Below are 17,869 nucleotides of genomic sequence, written 5' to 3'. Positions count from 1 at the left end.
CAGGACCCGCCCACTTGCGCGTACCCGTTTGATTTGAGGAATTCAAGAGGCAGGGAACCTAGGAATAGCAAAACAATGGCAGAGAAAGACCAATCAAAATCCACATATGCAGTTCGCGAAGGCAAACCAGCCAAAAAAAGGAAGACAGTAAAGAAAAGGTAATGAACAAAAAGTCTTTGGATAAACAACGATTTATCTGTCCTCGAGCTGACGATGCGGTACTTGTCTCTGGAGAGTGATTATCAGATAGTCCTCATCAGAGTCAACAATGCTTTCCATCATGGAAACTCTTACATGCAGAACACCATATATGTTATGAATGTTACACGAAATTCATCTTCATCACAGTGTAAATGATGGCAATGGAAAAACGTGTATCATGCAACCTGTTTTTAGCTTTGCCTTATAGATAACTAGCTCGTTAGCGAATCAATAAAAATATATTTTAAACTTTACCGATATCAATATGCTAGCTTGATAGTGAGTACAAAAATAAATCTTATTTGTTTATCTTCATAACGATAAAGTTAAGATTTTTTTTATTACATGTGATTCTGACATGATGTCACTACATGCACTGCGCTCCTTCCTCTCCGCTCGTCTCAGGTAAATAATGCGTCTTCAGCTCAGCGGTCGGAGTCGCGAGTTCATGTGTTTTGGGGGCATGGCTTTGGAAGGAGCCCAGAAGGGAGGGGGTGGGGTGAATGGAAATAATGAGCTGTCTTTAAAACAGTCGTGAGAGGTCTACAGACATTCGATTTTTATACTCTTTTTATCAGACTACTAACATTTTAATTATGCATTGATATATATAGAAAGTTTAAACAAATTTGGAAAAAAGTTTTTTTTATAAAATTTCTACCTACAATACCTTTAAGTTTCAACATATAAAGACAGAAGGGCCTAAACGGTTCCTTGTCCTTCAGCAAACATGAGGCACTGCAATAACAACATGTTTTAAACCTGCCACAATGTGACATCACAATGCAAGATGCGTTTGAATATCCCGCCTACACAGCGTACATTACGGTCACTGTAAACTGATAAAGAAAGAGCAGCTGAAAGGGTTACTGTTATTCTAGGTTTTAACCAACTAAAGAATAAGATGCCAATTTTGCTTTCAAAATGGCAAATTTCGCCAAACTGTTTCGCTATACTATGGAATGTTCTAGTTGGATTAACAGGCTCATATCATTGAAGACTTACTGTATGCCATGTTGTGACATGTGAGTTTGTCATCATGTGACCCATGTTGTTCAAAATGTTTTTGTTTTTTTTATCCCTAAAGGGCCAAACGGAGATGTTTAACTGACCTATCCTTTGGTATAGTACATGCAATGCGTATTATTGTAGGATCATATTGTTGCAGATGAAATGTATTTTGTGATGGGTGATTTTAGCAACTGCTGAACATGTGACTTAAATTATCCAATAAGGCTCATAAATTTAGTCAGGCATTGATCACATGTGACAGAAATGTTGCCATTGTAGTGGTGGATGTAGTTGTTCCTTAGAGTGCAGGCTTTTGACACATTTCGCCAGTTGTTTTTCTAGCCCTACACATATATAAACTCTTCTTGATGGTGCGGTGACTTGTGTTTGACTGGTTCAGGTGTGGCGTGGGAAGTCACACAGCATCACTGGCGTGTGCTCACCTCCTCCAGCCGCCGCCTCTGCTCTTTCTGCTGCTCGATGCGCTTCTGTCGTTCTGCCAGTAGTTGGCGCTTGTATTCCTCCTGCTCGCGCATCTGCTGTTCCTGGAGGAGCTGCTGTCGTCTCATCGCCTCCGAGCGCTCCTTATTCTCCTGCTGTAGACGGATGAAGTCCCGGCGCAGAGTCGACTCGCCCGGGACATTCACGATAGAGCTGCGGGATTCAGAACACAGCAGAGTTACACACTGGTCCTTAAAAATCAACTATATGACTTTTCCAGCCATTCTCACAAAGATCACGATTCAGGCAGACACATAGGCTATTATTCCTAAATGACAGTCATCTATGTCTATTAAACCACTGACATGTCCGATCACAGCGAATATTCTGATCCAGAGAGAGCCGTTTTCATGTATTGAGAGTGAGGAGTCACGTGCCGATTTGGGCGGGGTCTGAGCCGGTCGGCCATGATGGTAGGAGACGCTATCGGTTGCCAGGGGCAACGCCTTCAGAACTTCACAGAGGCGCGACTAAACATTCCAGAAATAGCGAGAGAGACAGCGCAGCTTAGTGTTTGTTTACATTCTAGCGATACGCCGCAGTTTCTTAAGAAGATATGGAGAAGAAGGAAGAGAAATGAAAGGGGTTCTATCGGAGACACTTTTTTTAATGACGTACGATTCGCATTGACAGGGGAATGTCCGATCTGTCCGCTTAACGTTGCACGGCAGGTGCAAATACACGTATCTGATTCATATCAGATTTATTTCCACATATGAATGAGGCCTGAAACATCAAGTATGACTGAACTCTCGCAGTTTAACGTTACAGGTTTGGGACTTTCTAAGTCTTGCACCCAGCCGCAGCAGAATTGTTCATAAGCTTCTAATGACTTAAAGCTTCTGAACTCTTGCATTGTAATGTCTAGGCAGTAAAGTTAGGCACCGATACCATAAACCAGGTAATTGACTATGTCAGGGTATGTGAAAGGTGGTAGTGCTTTGGGTCTTTCGTTCATTCTGTAGCAGGTCGTACGGGTCCATGTTGTTGATGTCAAGTAGTTTCTCTAAATAACGCTGCCCATCAGCCCCCTCGAAGGCTGATACCGCATGCTCTACTCCCAAACACATCACACAAAGCTTGTGTGTGTCCCCACTCGTTAAATAACGCGAGCAGGGAGAAACACTGTGCAATTGTTTCGTCATAGTGTTTAGATATGTGTATATCAGGCAGACAACAGTAAATATAACAGACAGATTGACACAGATCGCTTGCTGAGGCAACAGAAGCTAATGCCGGTTTGCACCGGATGCGCTTTAGCTCATCCTGGTCATGACGTCACCCGCCCGTGGCGCTCATTCTTTCCATTGGACTAGTTGACATAGATGCTTCAGACGCATTCACGCTGGAGGCGTTCCCAAAGCGTCATCAATGCTTCGCGAGTTCCCTCGAAAGGGAACTAAGCAGTGTTTTAATTTTGGATTTGATTATTCAGTTTCTGTTGTAAAATAACCCTAATGTAGGATGAACCCCTGAACCCCGTGCTTTACACTGATGTTAATAACACTTCTTATGCGACAGTAAAACACTTCCAGAAGTTGTAGGGATGTTTTCTTGTCACAAAAAGAATGTGAAACACGTATTTAGGTTACATAATATATAATTTAAGTTTATTTTACACACTTTAAGCATTATCGTATCGCATTTCACATTATTTAATGAGTTATCGCATATCACATTTTTCTTCAATATCGTGCAGCCCTAGTATAGATATAAAACAGCTTCACAAATCAAGTGATGGTTCTGGCAGGTCACGTTAGTCAAGCTCGCATCAGTGACTCTCAGCTGATCCATGTCTACCTATAGGAATACGACGCCTATCACTGTATAGATAATAAGCTCCTTCAGTATTATCAGCAGCTATCACGTTTCTCAGGAGCGGATTACCCTCTTCCCTCCCCAGCTCCACCTGTCTCAGTCAAGATTTGCAGGCAGTTCTCGCCCAGAACGGAACCATACCGCCAATCCAAACTGTATGCTAATTGTCAATCGTATTTGACGATAGTGGTCCTGACAGAAACAGTGTTTTGACCACAGAGTATCTCTGTCTTACAATCATTCAGAATATTCACAGAAGTACTGGGATAAAAGTTTATAATTTGGAAATAAACACTGATGTCAACGGTAGTAACTTGACGCTCCAAATAAAGATGTATCAATTACATCGCTACACCAGTAGGTAGCGACAAGTGACTGTAAAAAAATATATTCGTCATTGAAGTGAAGTCTTTGAGTGAGTCATTGAATTATCCGTTCAAGATATCCGTTAAAAAACATTGATTCATCCAGTAATGAGACAAGACAAGTTATTGCAACATGACATCATGTTTACTTTGCGTAAACATACACGCCACTTTCAAGTCAAGTGGCGTGTTATCTATACGCATTTTGAGCTATCCGCGTGTATGTCCACGCCGAAACGAACCGTCATCTTTTGCGTGTATGTCTACGCCGTTAAATGTCCGAGTGATCCCGCGTGTATGTACACGCCATTAAATGTCCGAGCGAAACGAAGCAAAATGTAGATCTACATCTGTGGAGCAATATTTTTTTTCCTAGGATGGTAGGGGAAGACTCATAAATGGTATTAACCCCAGTGACGGGTAGGTTTAGGGACGGGATTGGGGTAGGTCATATATTTATATATACAGTAATGTAACGTTAAGTCAAGGCGTTGATAAACACGCTGAAAAGCGATTATGCGTGTTGATAGCACGCCAAAAATGGAAATACGAATTGGCGTGTCATACATACGCCATTTCATGAGATCAGTCTGGTTATTGAATCATTCATTCAAACTGATTTTCTTTTTAATTAATTAAAATTAATAAAATATTTTAAAATAGATTGCAGCAATTAATATTTTGTCAGAAGCTCCAGTAAATTGCTGGTATAACCACAGTTGTTTCTCGTGCTGCTTATGTATGTGTCCTGAGATGCGGAGGTGGCAGCTCCGGATTGGCTATAGTCATTATTGGAGACTGCCTCCTACTGGCTGAGTCTAGGAGTTTAACAGGCCTCCACTCGCCTTCTTCAGGAGCTTCTTTCAACGCTCACTCGTAGACGTTTGGTTTAGTTGCCCTTGTGTTGTTTTTGTTTATTTCAATTTTGATTTGTGTTTGAGCTTGTAGTCAGTTGTGTTCCGTTTAGTTTGTTTTCATTGGACTTGTCTACCTGTCATCTTGTCACGTGTCATCATCATTATTAGTTCATCTGTCTCACCTGTCACCTCGTTAGTCTTGTCAGCTGTGTCTCGTTTCCCTGATCTGTTTCCCCATGTATTTAAGCCCTGTGTTTTGCCTTGTTCATTGTCCGTTCTACGTTGTAATTGGTCTGTGTGACCCTTCTACCCATTCTGTACCTGTTCATATTATATTGTTGGGAGTAAACGTTTAAATTGGAGCTTTCTGCCTGTTCGCCTTTCTTCTACCTACACCACACCGTGACAGAAGAACAGATCGCGGCGATGGCTCAAGGTAGCCGCAATCTGTTTGTATTTACAGAGGGGTTTTACCATCTCGCTGTCACCAGCACCTTAAATGATAAAGCTATCAAGGCTTGTTATCGGATGGGGGCACATGTCGTCGATCCGAGGGAGCTCCCAGATCTCTCCAGTTTGGGCTGGAGAGAGGCACTCTTTATTTGTCTAGAGAGCTTCATTCCTCAGTATGCCGTTCCACAGCCTGTTCTTCACGTCATGCCTGACCAGCCGGATCTTCATATCATGCCCTACCAGCCTGATCTTCTCATCATTCTTGACCAGCCTGATCTCCACATCATGCTTGAACCCTTGTCTCCGGCAAAGATGGCCGAGACCACCCGTCCAGAGGCTCGTCCCGCCGAGCCTGAGCTTCTTCACGTCAGTCCTGCCGAGCTTGATCTTCACGACAGTCCTGCCGAGCCTGAGCTTCTTCACGTCAGTCCTGCCGAGCTTGATCTTCACGACAGTCCTGCCGAGCCTGCACTTCAAGTCAGTCCTGCCGAGCCTGCGCATCACGTCATGCCCGCCGAGCCAAACTGTTCACGTCATGCCCGCCGAGCCAAACTGTTCACGTCAGTCCTGCCGAGCCTGAGATTCACGTCAATCCTGCCGAGCTTGAATCTTCTTTCCCCAAGTCTGTCTCCAAATTCCCACCCAGCCTCCCTCTCCCACCTCCTTCCATCTGCCAACTCTCTACTCTTCCGCCACTGCCTGTCAGCCCCTCAGCTCCTCTTCTAACCACCTTCTGCGAGGTGGAGTTGCCGTGGGTCTGCCGGCCTGCAGCCCCACCCTGGTCGGTGGATCCCCGGTCTCCACCTCCATCCTACGCAACCAGGACTCTACCTCGGCCCTTCGTCCCATAAACTCCACCTTGGGTTAGAGTAGAGTAGTACCTCGTCCCCCATTCCCTCACCTCTGGAGTTCTCTCCTCTGGCTACGCCTCGTCCCTTCGTCCCCCCAGCTCTGTTGGACTCCTCACTCCCTTCAGTTCCCCTTTGGTCCTCACTCCCTCTGTCTTCACCGTGCCCTTCTGTGTCCCCGCCGGACCCTCGGCGTCGCATGGGCTCATCGACTCTCCGGCTCCACCCTGGTCTCCTCTACCACCTGCTCCGCCCCCCTCAGTCGGCGCCCTGGAGTCCAACCCCGCCTTCTCCATGGCTCCTCCCTCCGTCATCTCCGCCCTGGCCGCCTGCACCATCTCCTCCGCCCTTGTCCCTCCTGCCTTCTATCTGCACTTCACCTGCTCTTCGTCCTCCTCCTGAACCCCCTCCATCCGCAGTTGGTCTTCCTTCGGCGCGAGGACGCGCCTACCGGGAGGGGGGAGTAATGTCACAGTTGGGTTCCGTTTAGTTTGTTTTCATTGGACTTGTCTACCTGTCATCTTGTCACGTGTCATCATCATTATTAGTTCATCTGTCTCACCTCGTTAGTCTTGTCAGCTGTGTCTCGTTTCTCTGATCTGTTTCCCCATGTATTTAAGCCCTGTGTTTTGCCTTGTTCATTGTCCGTTCTACGTTGTAATTGGTGTGTGTGTGAGCCTTCTACCCATTCTGTACCTGTTCATATTATATTTTTGGGAGTAGTGTTGTTTTTGCCGGCCTGTTTTAATTTTAGTTTTAGTCTAGTCTTTGTGTCAAGCTGTCATTTTAGTTTTTATTAGTTTTAGTCACGTTCATACTCTTTTTAGTCTAGTCTAGTTTTAGTCGACGAAAACTGATGACATTTTAGTCTAGTTTTAGTCGACGAAAGACATAGTCTAGTTTTAGTCAATGCAAATTGTATTTTAGTCTCTTTTTAGTAATGCAATTCTATTTAACCCAGTCAATATAGTGTAAGTACCTAGTAGTATAGACAAAACCAAAATTTTCTTTTAGCCAAACTCATTTCAAACAATCTTATCTTCTTATAGTTATCTTCTTATATTATTGCTACCTTATAGACTCAAGAATACATCCATTCCAGACACGGAAGGGATTTTACCAACCAAACATGTTAGAAGTAGCCTAAGCCTACACACATGATGAAATGAAAGTTTTTCAAAATGTCATTTCTTCTTTTTCTCTCAAAGACGAATCCCTTTCTCTGTGTCAGACTTAACTTTGTTTGTTGTAGTTTATGCTAACGCCCGTTTCACACATACTCCGTTTGCAGTGCGTATGTGGTTCGTATTTTTTCCCGCACCCATGTTAATAGGTTAGAGCGCTCACAGCGCACGCGGATGCGGTCCGGCAATGCGCTCCAGGAGCGTGCGTAACAGCAGAGCAGAGATCTACAGTACCTCAACAACACGACATAATGGATGTAGGCTAAAAATATTGATTTGAAATAAAAAATAGAGAATAAATGTTGTGATTGTGGTACAGCCGTATCAGTTGCGCACTGCAAACGCAGCACATGTGAAAGCACAATAGCGTGTGCTGCTCCTGCATACACACCGCAACACGCACCGCATACGCACTACACACGGAGTATGTGTGAAACAGCCGTAACCAGAGGTGTAGTGGTAAAAAAAGAGGTGGGTAAACTGTAAATTCTGGTGGACCACGACGTGGTCACCCGGTAAGGTGGGCCACTGCCTACCGGTGTATGTGTATCCTGATGACATTGCTATAGGGAGGGCTCGACATTAAGCCTTTTCATACGCTTGTTCTTAGGACAAGTAAATCTGTCATTCACTTGTCCGAGTAAAAAAGTTGCTCGTCCGGATTTTTTTTTTTTGTGCGTGTGTGTTAATTTATTCTGAAACAATATTCTCATCAGTGTTCAATCAGCTTTGATATTTAAATCGCCATATTGTAATATCTGCACCTTTAAAGGGCATCCCCTCCCCCACTATTATTAAATGTATGCTTCATCTTTCATTTTTAAATTCCTAAATTTGATCAATAAATTCAATTATTTCGAATAATAAGACACTATAGGGCTGTTACCCTAGGGGCTGATCAAATTAAATCATATACACTGAAAAATTACAATTGCATAAAATAATGTAATGAAATTGATTTAAATTTACATATAAGAAACATTGGAAAGAATGATACTACTTTTAAACATAACACTAAACCGCCAGTAGGTGGCGACAGGCGACTGTCTTAATGAGTGAGTCATTGATTCATTCAATCAAACGATTTGTTCAAACGGCTGATTCATTCAAGAATGAGACAGATGTTTATGAATGGGTCATTGAATCTTTGACTCAATCGATTCTTTCAAAATGCTGAATCATTCAGTAATGAAAACAGGTTGAGTGTTCCTGTGAGATGTGCCGTGGTTCTGCTGTGATTTTTGTTTGGAACTATTTTCGCTGCTGAAACAGAACAAAAACAGCCAATATTGCATCTAAAATGTAAGTGACCTAATTTTAACTGTTTGTTGAACTGTTGTAGGAAATCAATGTCACATTTTCAATCGTGATGGTGTTCAGGAAAAATAATTGAGGTTGCTTAACGTTAAAAGTATAAAAACTCTATATATATATAAAACTCTATATTTAATAGGCAGTATGTTCGTTGTTAACTGAGTGTGTGTGTGCGCTCATTTGTGTAGATTTCTGCTCGAGAGGCTGCGCGAGCGTCAACAGCACACCGTCAGTAATAGTCAACAACACTGACAGTAATGCAGCGCAATATGAAAGAGTTCGTCTTAGGTTTAACAACCTATGAAACTAATAATGAACAATATGAAACTAAAACGACATAAGCTTAATTTAAAATGTCTACTACAGGCTATTTAGAGGTGGATAAACGCAATTTAGAGGTGGATAAACGCACTTTGGAGGTGGGTAAACGCTATTTACGAATATTGGGAGGTGCGTAAACGGCGTTTACGTGCGTTTAGCCTCCACTACATCCCTGGCCGTAACTCACGCAGCTGCATCTTCTTAATAATGCCGCGAGTGGGGCTTGAGGATGTGAAGGTGCCTGCGTCTGCGCAGTGCGATCTGATGCAGCCCCTGAAGTGACACAGGAAACAGACTGCATAATAATAATGCAAGTAAACGAGACGAAATTATAACGTTAAATAACATTTCGTCTCGTTTTGGTCAACGAAAATGAAGAGACATTTTAGCATAGTTTTTATTTTGTAAACCACATTTAGTCTCGTTTTTATTCGTCAAAAATATTGCATTACACATTTAATTATAGTCATCGTCACATGACCAGCATTTACGTTGCGTCTCGTTTTCGTAACGTGATAAAGGTTCGTTGACGACCATATTTAGTCATAATTTTCGTTGACAAAAGCAACACTAGTTGGGAGTAAACGTTTATATTGGAGCTTTTTGCCTGTTCGCCTTTCTTCTACCTACACCACACCGTGACAGGTTCTTTATTTGTATTATTTGTTCATACTTTGTAAATTCTTATAAATATTGATTTATTGGGTTACAATGCCATTTATTTTCATTGTTATTTTCTTTGTCTCTGTTTAAAGCATGTGGTAGGTAGGGCAGATAACTTTGTATTTTCTTTTGATGAGGTTAAGTAGACAGAGGGTTGAGTTTTGGGTTTTGTTTTTTTGCCCTTGTTGGGACCGGAAGGTTTTCCCAATCAAATTTTTTTTCTTTCCTTCATTGTAGTAAATACCCACAAATTAAGCCTATGTCCAAAAATCTTTTCTGTAGCGGCCTGGCCCCTAGACGGCCGTAACAATTGCATGTTATTTTGTTTTCTTTTTAGCATCATGGGAGAATCGTGAAAAAATTGTGATTCTCAATTCATTCAGAATCGTGCAGCTCTTATATGCATAAATCTGTGCATGAAATCTGCATACAAACGTTTTCAAATGATGATACACCAATCAATCACTTACATACTGAAATGCATGCTTAATATATGTAATAAATGTGGGAACAACTGAAACCACACCTCTGAAATTTCATACATGGATATTTCATCTTAATGTATTTCATCGAATCCAGAGGAGAAGTAAGAAGAGATCTGCCAATGAGAGATCTGTAATCTGGGTCTGTTCATTGTGTTTCAAACGCTTTCATATTCTTCTTCATGTGTGTTGCGTCATACCTGGGCTCTCCCTCCTGCTCCTGAGCTTCTTCCTCCTCTTCCTCACTGCCGCTGTACTCGTACTCGGTCTCATCTGCAGTCGGAGCACAAGCACACGTCACACGCGAGCACAAACACACACTGTGTCGACAGGACCCGCACCCGTACCTTTCTCTCCGCGCTTCTTGCGGCAGCGGTCCAGGTGGTCTTTGAGCTGGATCCGCACCTGCCTCTCGTTGGGCTGGTCCCTGATGAAGGGATGCTTCAGGAGTTGGTCGGTGGGCGGCCGCTGCGTGTAGTTCTTCACCAGACAGCCCTCGATGAAGCTGAAGAACTTCTTGGACCTGAAAACAAGATCACGGGAGAGGAGAGCGTTTCTGGAGGAGCACCGGAGACCTTTGACCTGCTGACATCAATACGGCAATAAGATGAAGGTACTGACCATTTCTTGGACTTGAGTCTGGGTGGAGGATTTCTGGGTATGAGAAAGAGCGCGCGCATGGGATGCATATCACACAACGCTGCAAAACACCGACACACACGTCCCATGAAACCCAGTTATCAATTCAGGATATTAAAGGTAATGTTCGACCAACAATTTTAATTGTGTCGCGACTGATTATGTGTGAAAACCAGTTGCATATTTGAATGTATGCAAATGAGGAACAAATGATCTAATATATGCAGCTATATCACCACAAGAGTGAGGTGGGCGACTGGTACGGAGCCTCAGTAAGACAAGAGCAGCTCCAACGAGGACAGAAAGTCATATGTCAATTTAGGGTTAGCTCCTGGCGGGCCACGGTCTTCAGCCCCAATTAAACGCACCGGATCCAGCTCATCAAGTCCTTCAGGATTATTGGAAAACTACAGGTATGTACACTACCGTTCAAAAGTTTGGGGTCGGTACGATTTTCAATACTTTTAAAAGAATTCTCTTCTGCTAACCATGGCTGCGCTTATTTGATTAAAAATACAACAAAAATCAGTTATAGTATTAAATATTATTCCAGTGTAAATCAGCTGTTTTCTGTGTGAATATATAGTAAAGTGTAATTTATTCCTGTGATCAAAGCTGAATTTTCAGCATCACCAGTGTCAGTGTCTTCAGTGTCAAATGATCCTTCACAAATCAGTATAATATGAGGATTTGATGCTCAAGAAACATTTATTATTATTATCAATGTTGAAACAGTTGTTGGTCTGTCAGTTGTACAGTTTTTTTTTTTTTTTTTTTGGATTCTTTGATGAATAGGAAGTTCAAAAGACTTTTGTAACATTATAAATGTCTTTACTGTCACTTTCGATCAAATTAATTATTCCTTGATAAATAAAAGTATTGATTTCTTTCCTCCAAAAAATAAAAATAAAATTCTCACTGACCCCAAACTTTTGAACGGTAGTGTATGTTTTTGCTATGGCACCCCTGCTTTAAATCAGCAAAGACATTAATTTCCTCTAGAATGGACTAATGGTGGAGTAAAAGCAACTGGACATCAAGAGACAGAAAGAAAGGAAGATGAGAGAGGAGGTGTGTAATGGAGTACTCACGGGGAGCGCCCTCCGCCATCTCTATAGCCGTGATCCCACAGGACCACAGATCGCTCTACAGGGAAAGCAGAACATCGTCTCGTCAGCTCATTCACGGAGCTCAGTGTTGATGAGAAACTGCATCTGTTCAACATGCTGAATGTCCCTGCAGTGCTTGATCTTCCCCTGAGGGTGTGAGGCATGTGTGTGTGTGCAGGTTATTACCCTGTAGTCGTAAGTAGCGTCCGGGTTTTCGTCACAGGCGATGACCTCCGGAGCCATCCAGTACGGCGTTCCAATGAAGGTGTTTCTGCGGCCGACGGTTCGATCCAGCTGAGCGCTGACGCCAAAATCCACTGCAGACGAGACCCAGAGACCCAACATCAGCTCACACACACCAACAACAGCTCACACACACCAACAACTCGATCACGCTTACATGGACTCAAGAAAACTTCATTCAGGCTTGAGAGGGTGAGCGGGGAGAGAGTCGACGCTCGGGTGAGATCTCATCATGTGCAGAATCTACACTAAGGCCAGAATATACTTGTTGTGAAACTGCCATCCATGTCTGACACAGAGATTGGCACCGTTTTATCTTTAACCTGCTTGTTTTTACGCTGCTTTACATAAACCTTCAGGACCAATCAATCCGCTACGCCATAAAACATCAGCAAAAGAAGAAGAGAAATCAACCGTTTGTCAATCACTCTCATGCTGAATTACATCCGTGTTAAAATGTGTCTGATTACATTGAAAGGTAAAACGCAAGCATTTAATCATAGTTGTACATTAATTATGTACATTATGTACAATACATTATAACCTCAATGTACTGTTAGGAGCTGCTTCTGCCCTCCAGAATGTGTAAGATAATCAAATCCAGAAGGTAAACACTGGCCTGGAAAGCAAAAGTGAATTATTTAATATTTTGCATCATTTTCAATACAGTATGTGCATTCAGCCGGTTATACTGTATTAGCGCTGGTTGGACACTAGGTGGTGCTGTGGGTGATTTTCACAATAAAGGATGATTCTAAACTTTAATAAAATGAAATGAGGCATTTATATATTTAAAATATTTAAATATATTTTATTTTATAAATTATATAATATTTCAAACAAAATGAAACTGAAAAAAATGAAAGGATATTAACCGATTAATTTACACATCATTTTAACCATGATCAACCGTGTGTTAAATGAGTGCAAGGAGTGATCTAAAACAACATTTAAAAATAATACTTGATGTTGCTGCTTCATTTCATTCTTAATATTTAATGAAAGCCTCAAAATTAGGATTTTTTTAACTCTCCATCAAAAGCAGGTATTAATATTCATTACCACAACAACCTCTTACACGTCCACGTTCACATGAAACATGCTTCTCCTGTATGAAAAACACATGAGAGGCGGCAAGAAAAGCTTGCCGTGTTCATGTAAGAAGCCCTTTAGGGGACTATACATGAAGGCTATTCTCTCAGGATATTGATGTTATAGGAACTGCTGTTGTCAGGTATGTTTCATTCATAATGTTTCCTCCTCTTTAAACTGCTATAATATTTCATACCAGTCTCGTTATCACTGTAAACTGTGGCAAAACAGTGTGATTAACTGGATTAGATAAGAGTTGTCAGATTTACCCGAGTGAAAAAAGAAAACAAATAAAACAAGCAAGCGTTTGATTATTCTTGATGATTTTGTTCAAGAAAGGATATTCTCATGAGTCTGAGAAAACTCTTCCATAAAAGGCTTGTCTACCGCATGCATCAAACCGCGAGAACTGGAGATGTGACTGTATTCGAGATAAATGTAGAGAAAGCAGAGAATCAGTAGAGATCTGACCTAGTTTGACCTCTGCGTTCTCAGTCAGCAGCACATTCTGGCCCTTGATGTCTCTGTGGATGACGTGATGAGCGTGCAGGTGGGCCAACCCCTGATGAAGAGAAGAGAAGAGGCAATGAGAGGAGGAGAGGAGAGGAGAGGAGGGGAGGGGAGAGGAGAGGAGAGGAGAGGAGAGGAGAGGAGAGGAGAGGAGCGTGATGGGAGAAGAGGAGAGGAGGGGAGGGGAGAGGAATAGAATAGGAGAGGAGAGGAGAGGGATAGGAGAGGAGAGGAGAGGAGAGGAGAGGAGAGGAGAGGAGAGGAGGGGAGCGCGATGGGAGAGGAGAGGGATAGGAGAGGAGAGGAGGGGAGGGGAGAGGAGGGGAGGGGAGAGGAACAGAATAGGAGAGGAGAGGGATAGGAGAGGAGAGGAGAGGCGAGGAGGGGAGGGGAGAGGAATAGAATAGGAGAGGAGAGGAGCGCGATGGGAGAGGAGAGGAGAGGAGAGGAGGGGAGCGCGATGGGAGAGGAGAGGGATAGGAGAGGAGGGGAGGGGAGAGGAGAGGAGGGGAGCGCGATGGGAGAGGAGAGGGATAGGAGAGGAGAGGAGGGGAGGGGAGAGGAACAGAATAGGAGAGGAGAGGGATAGGAGAGGAGAGGAGAGGCGAGGAGGGGAGGGGAGAGGAATAGAATAGGAGAGGAGAGGAGCGCGATGGGAGAGGAGAGGAGAGGAGGGGAGGAGAGAGGAATAGAATAGGAGAGGAGAGGGATAGGAGAGGAGAGGAGAGGCGAGGAGGAGAGAGGAATAGAATAGGAGAGGAGAGGGATAGGAGAGGAGGGGAGGGGAGAGGAGGGGAGGGGAGAGGAGAGGAGAGGAGAGGAGAGGAGAGGAGAGGAGAGGAGAGGAGCGTGATGGGAGAAGAGGAGAGGAGGGGAGGGGAGAGGAATAGAATAGGAGAGGAGAGGAGAGGGAGAGGAGAGGAGCGCGATGGGAGAGGAGAGGGATAGGAGAGGAGGGGAGGGGAGAGGAACAGAATAGGAGAGGAGAGGGATAGGAGAGGAGAGGAGAGGCGAGGAGGGGAGGGGAGAGGAATAGAATAGGAGAGGAGAGGAGCGCGATGGGAGAGGAGAGGAGAGGAGGGGAGCGCGATGGGAGAGGAGAGGGATAGGAGAGGAGGGGAGGGGAGAGGAACAGAATAGGAGAGGAGAGGAGAGGAGGGGAGCGCGATGGGAGAGGAGAGGGATAGGAGAGGAGGGGAGGGGAGAGGAACAGAATAGGAGAGGAGAGGGATAGGAGAGGAGAGGAGAGGCGAGGAGGGGAGGGGAGAGGAATAGAATAGGAGAGGAGAGGAGCGCGATGGGAGAGGAGAGGAGAGGAGGGGAGCGCGATGGGAGAGGAGAGGGATAGGAGAGGAGGGGAGGGGAGAGGAACAGAATAGGAGAGGAGAGGAGGGGAGGGGAGAGGAATAGAATAGGAGAGGAGAGGGATAGGAGAGGAGAGGAGAGGAGGGGAGGGGAGAGGAATAGAATAGGAGAGGAGAGGAGCGCGATGGGAGAGGAGAGGAGAGGAGAGGGATAGGAGAGGAGGGGAGGGGAGAGGAACAGAATAGGAGAGGAGAGGGATAGGAGAGGAGAGGAGAGGAGAGGAGGGGAGCGCGATGGGAGAGGAGAGGAGAGGAGAGGAGGGGAGCGCGATGGGAGAGGAGGGGAGAGGAACAGAATAGGAGGGGAGAGGAACAGAATAGGAGAGGAGAGGGATAGGAGAGGAGAGGAGAGGAGAGGAGGGGAGCGCGATGGGAGAGGAGAGGAGAGGAGGGGAGCGCGATGGGAGAGGAGAGGAGAGGAGGGGAGCGCGATGGGAGAGGAGAGGAGAGGAGGGGAGCGCGATGGGAGAGGAGAGGAGAGGAGAGGAGGGGAGGGGAGGGGAGAGGAACAGAATAGGAGAGGAGAGGGATAGGAGAGGAGAGGAGAGGAGAGGAGAGGAGAGGAGAGGAGGGGAGCGCAATGGGAGAGGAGAGGAGAGGAGAGGAGGGGAGAGGAGGGGAGCGCGATGGGAGAGGAGAGGAGAGGAGCGCGATGGGAGAGGAGAGGAGGGGAGGGGAGGGGAGAGGAGAGGGATAGGAGAGGAGAGGAGAGGAGAGGAGGGGAGGGGAGAGGTATAGAATAGGAGAGGAGAGGGATATGAGAGGAGAGGAGGAGAGGGATAGGAGGGAAGAGGAGGGGAGAGGTATAGTAGAGGAGAGGAGAGGGATAGGAGAGGAGAGGAGGAGAGGGATATGATAGGAGAGGAGAGGAGAGAAGGAGAGGGATAGGAGGGAAGAGGAGGGGAGAGGTATAGTAGAGGAGAGGAGAGGGATAGTAGAGGAGAGGAGAGGGATAGGAGGGAAGAGGAGGGGAGAGGTATAGTAGAGGAGAGGAGGAGAGGGATAGGAGGGAAGAGGTATAGTAGAGGAGAGGAGAGGAGAGGAGGAAAGGGATAGTAGAGGAGAGGGATAGGAGAGGAGAGGATAGGAGAGGAGAGGAGAGGAGAGGAGAGGAGGGGAGGGGAGAGGAGAGGAGAGGAGGGGAGGGGAGCGCGATGGGAGAGGAGAGGAGAGGAGGGGAGAGGAACAGAATAAGAGAGGAGAGGGATAGGAGAGGAGAGGAGAGGAGGGGAGAGGAGGGGGGGAGGGGAGAGGAATAGAATAGGAGGGGAGAGGAGAGGAGTGGAGAGGAATAGAATAGGAGAGGAGAGGGATATGAGAGGAGAGGAGAGGAGAGGAGGAGAGGGATAGGAGGGAAGAGGAGGGGACAGGTATAGTAGAGGAGAGGAGAGGAGAGTAGAGGAGAGGAGAGGAGAGGAGGAGAGGGATAGGAGAGGAGAGGAGGTGAGAGGGATAGGAGAGAAGAGGAGAGGAGAGGAGGAGAGGGATAGGAGAGAAGAGGAGGGGAGAGGGATAGGGGGAGAGGAGAGGAGAGAGATAGGGATAGGAGAGAAGAGGAAGGGAGAGGAGAGGAGAGGAGGTGAGAGGGATAGGAGCGAAGAGGAGAGGAGAGGAGAGGAGGAGAGGGATAGGGATAGGAGAGAAGAGGAAGGGATAGGGATAGGAGAGAAGAGAAGGGGAGAGGGATAGGAGCGAAGAGGAGAGGAGAGGAGAGGAGGAGAGGGATAGGGATAGGAGAGAAGAGGAAGGGATAGGGATAGGAGAGAAGAGGAGGGGAGAGGGATAGGAGGGGAGAGGAGAGGAGGAGAGGGATAGGGATAGGAGAGAAGAGGAGGGGAGAGGTATAGAAGAGGAGAGGAGGTGAGAGGGATAGGAGAGAAGAGAAGAGGAGGGGAGAGGGATAGGAGAGGAGAGGGATAGGAGAGAAGAGAAGAGAAGGAGAGGGATAGGAGAGGAGGTGAGAGGGATAGGAGAGAAGAGGAGGGGAGAGGAGGGGAGAGGAGGTGAGAGGGATAGGAGCGAAGAGGAGAGGAGGAGAGGGATAGGGATAGGAGAGAAGAGGAGGGGAGAGGGATAGGAGGGGAGAGGAGAGGAGAGGAGAGGAGGAGAGGGATAGGGATAGGAGAGAAGAGAAGAGGAGGGGAGAGGTATAGGAGAGGAGAGGAGAGGAGAGGGATAGGAGAGGAGGGGAGAGGTATAGGAGAGGAGAGGAGAGGGATAGGAGAGGAGAGGAGAGAGATAGGGATAGGAGAGAAGAGGAGCGAAGAGGAGAGGAGAGGAGGGGAGAGGGATAGGAGAGAAGAGGAGGGGAGAGGGATAGGAGAGAAGAGGAGGGGAGAGGTATAGGAGGGGAGAGGAGAGGAGGTGAGAGGGATAGGAGCGAAGAGGAGAGGAGAGGAGGAGAGGGATAGGGATAGGAGAGAAGAGGAGGGGAGAGGGATAAGAGGGGAGAGGAGAGGAGAGGAGAGGAGAGGAGAGGAGGAGAGGGATAGGGATAGGAGAGAAGAGAAGAGGAGGGGAGAGGTATAGGAGAGGAGAGGAGAGGGATAGGAGAGGAGAGGAGAGGAGAGAGACAGGGGTAGGAGAGAAGAGGAGGGGAGAGGAGAGGGATAGGAGCGAAGAGGAGAGGAGAGGAGGGGAGAGGGATAGGAGAGAAGAGGAGGGGAGAGGTATAGGAGAGGAGAGGAGAGGGATAGGAGAGGAGAGGGATAGGATAGGAGAGGGATAGGGATAGGAGAGAAGAGGGATAGGAGAGAAGAGGAGAGGAGGGGAGAGGGGTATAGGTGGGGAGAGGAGAGGAGAGGAGGAGAGGAGGAGAGGGATAGGAGAGAAGAGGAGGGGAGAGGTATAGGAGAGGAGAGGAGGGGAGGGATAGGAGAGGAGAGGAGGGGAGG

The 17,869-nt window shown here is 46.1% G+C and overlaps 1 protein-coding gene across 2 annotated transcripts in view; it reads right to left on the bottom strand.

The window, feature by feature from the left end:
* map4k4 (mitogen-activated protein kinase kinase kinase kinase 4) overlaps positions 1 to 17,869 on the bottom strand; it is a 142,042-nt gene that overhangs the window by 70,026 nt on the left and 54,147 nt on the right. For both annotated transcript variants that reach the window (XM_056232623.1, XM_056232624.1), the window contains exons 6-12: positions 13,573 to 13,663; positions 11,953 to 12,083; positions 11,749 to 11,803; positions 10,640 to 10,718; positions 10,366 to 10,541; positions 10,219 to 10,291; positions 1,656 to 1,866 (exon numbers count right to left, since the gene is read on the bottom strand). In XM_056232623.1, coding sequence (XP_056088598.1) covers positions 1,656 to 1,866; positions 10,219 to 10,291; positions 10,366 to 10,541; positions 10,640 to 10,718; positions 11,749 to 11,803; positions 11,953 to 12,083; positions 13,573 to 13,663 — 816 coding nt within the window. The remainder of the gene's footprint in view (positions 1 to 1,655; positions 1,867 to 10,218; positions 10,292 to 10,365; positions 10,542 to 10,639; positions 10,719 to 11,748; positions 11,804 to 11,952; positions 12,084 to 13,572; positions 13,664 to 17,869) is intronic.

This window comes from Rhinichthys klamathensis, unplaced genomic scaffold, assembly GCF_029890125.1.
Source record: "Rhinichthys klamathensis goyatoka isolate OS25496 unplaced genomic scaffold, OSU_Roscu_1.1 h1tg000350l_1, whole genome shotgun sequence".
In the NCBI taxonomy this organism is placed as follows: Eukaryota; Metazoa; Chordata; class Actinopteri; order Cypriniformes; family Leuciscidae; genus Rhinichthys; species Rhinichthys klamathensis.
The sequence above is the reverse complement of the archived record's forward strand: the minus strand, read 5'-3'. Positions and strand labels throughout refer to the sequence as shown.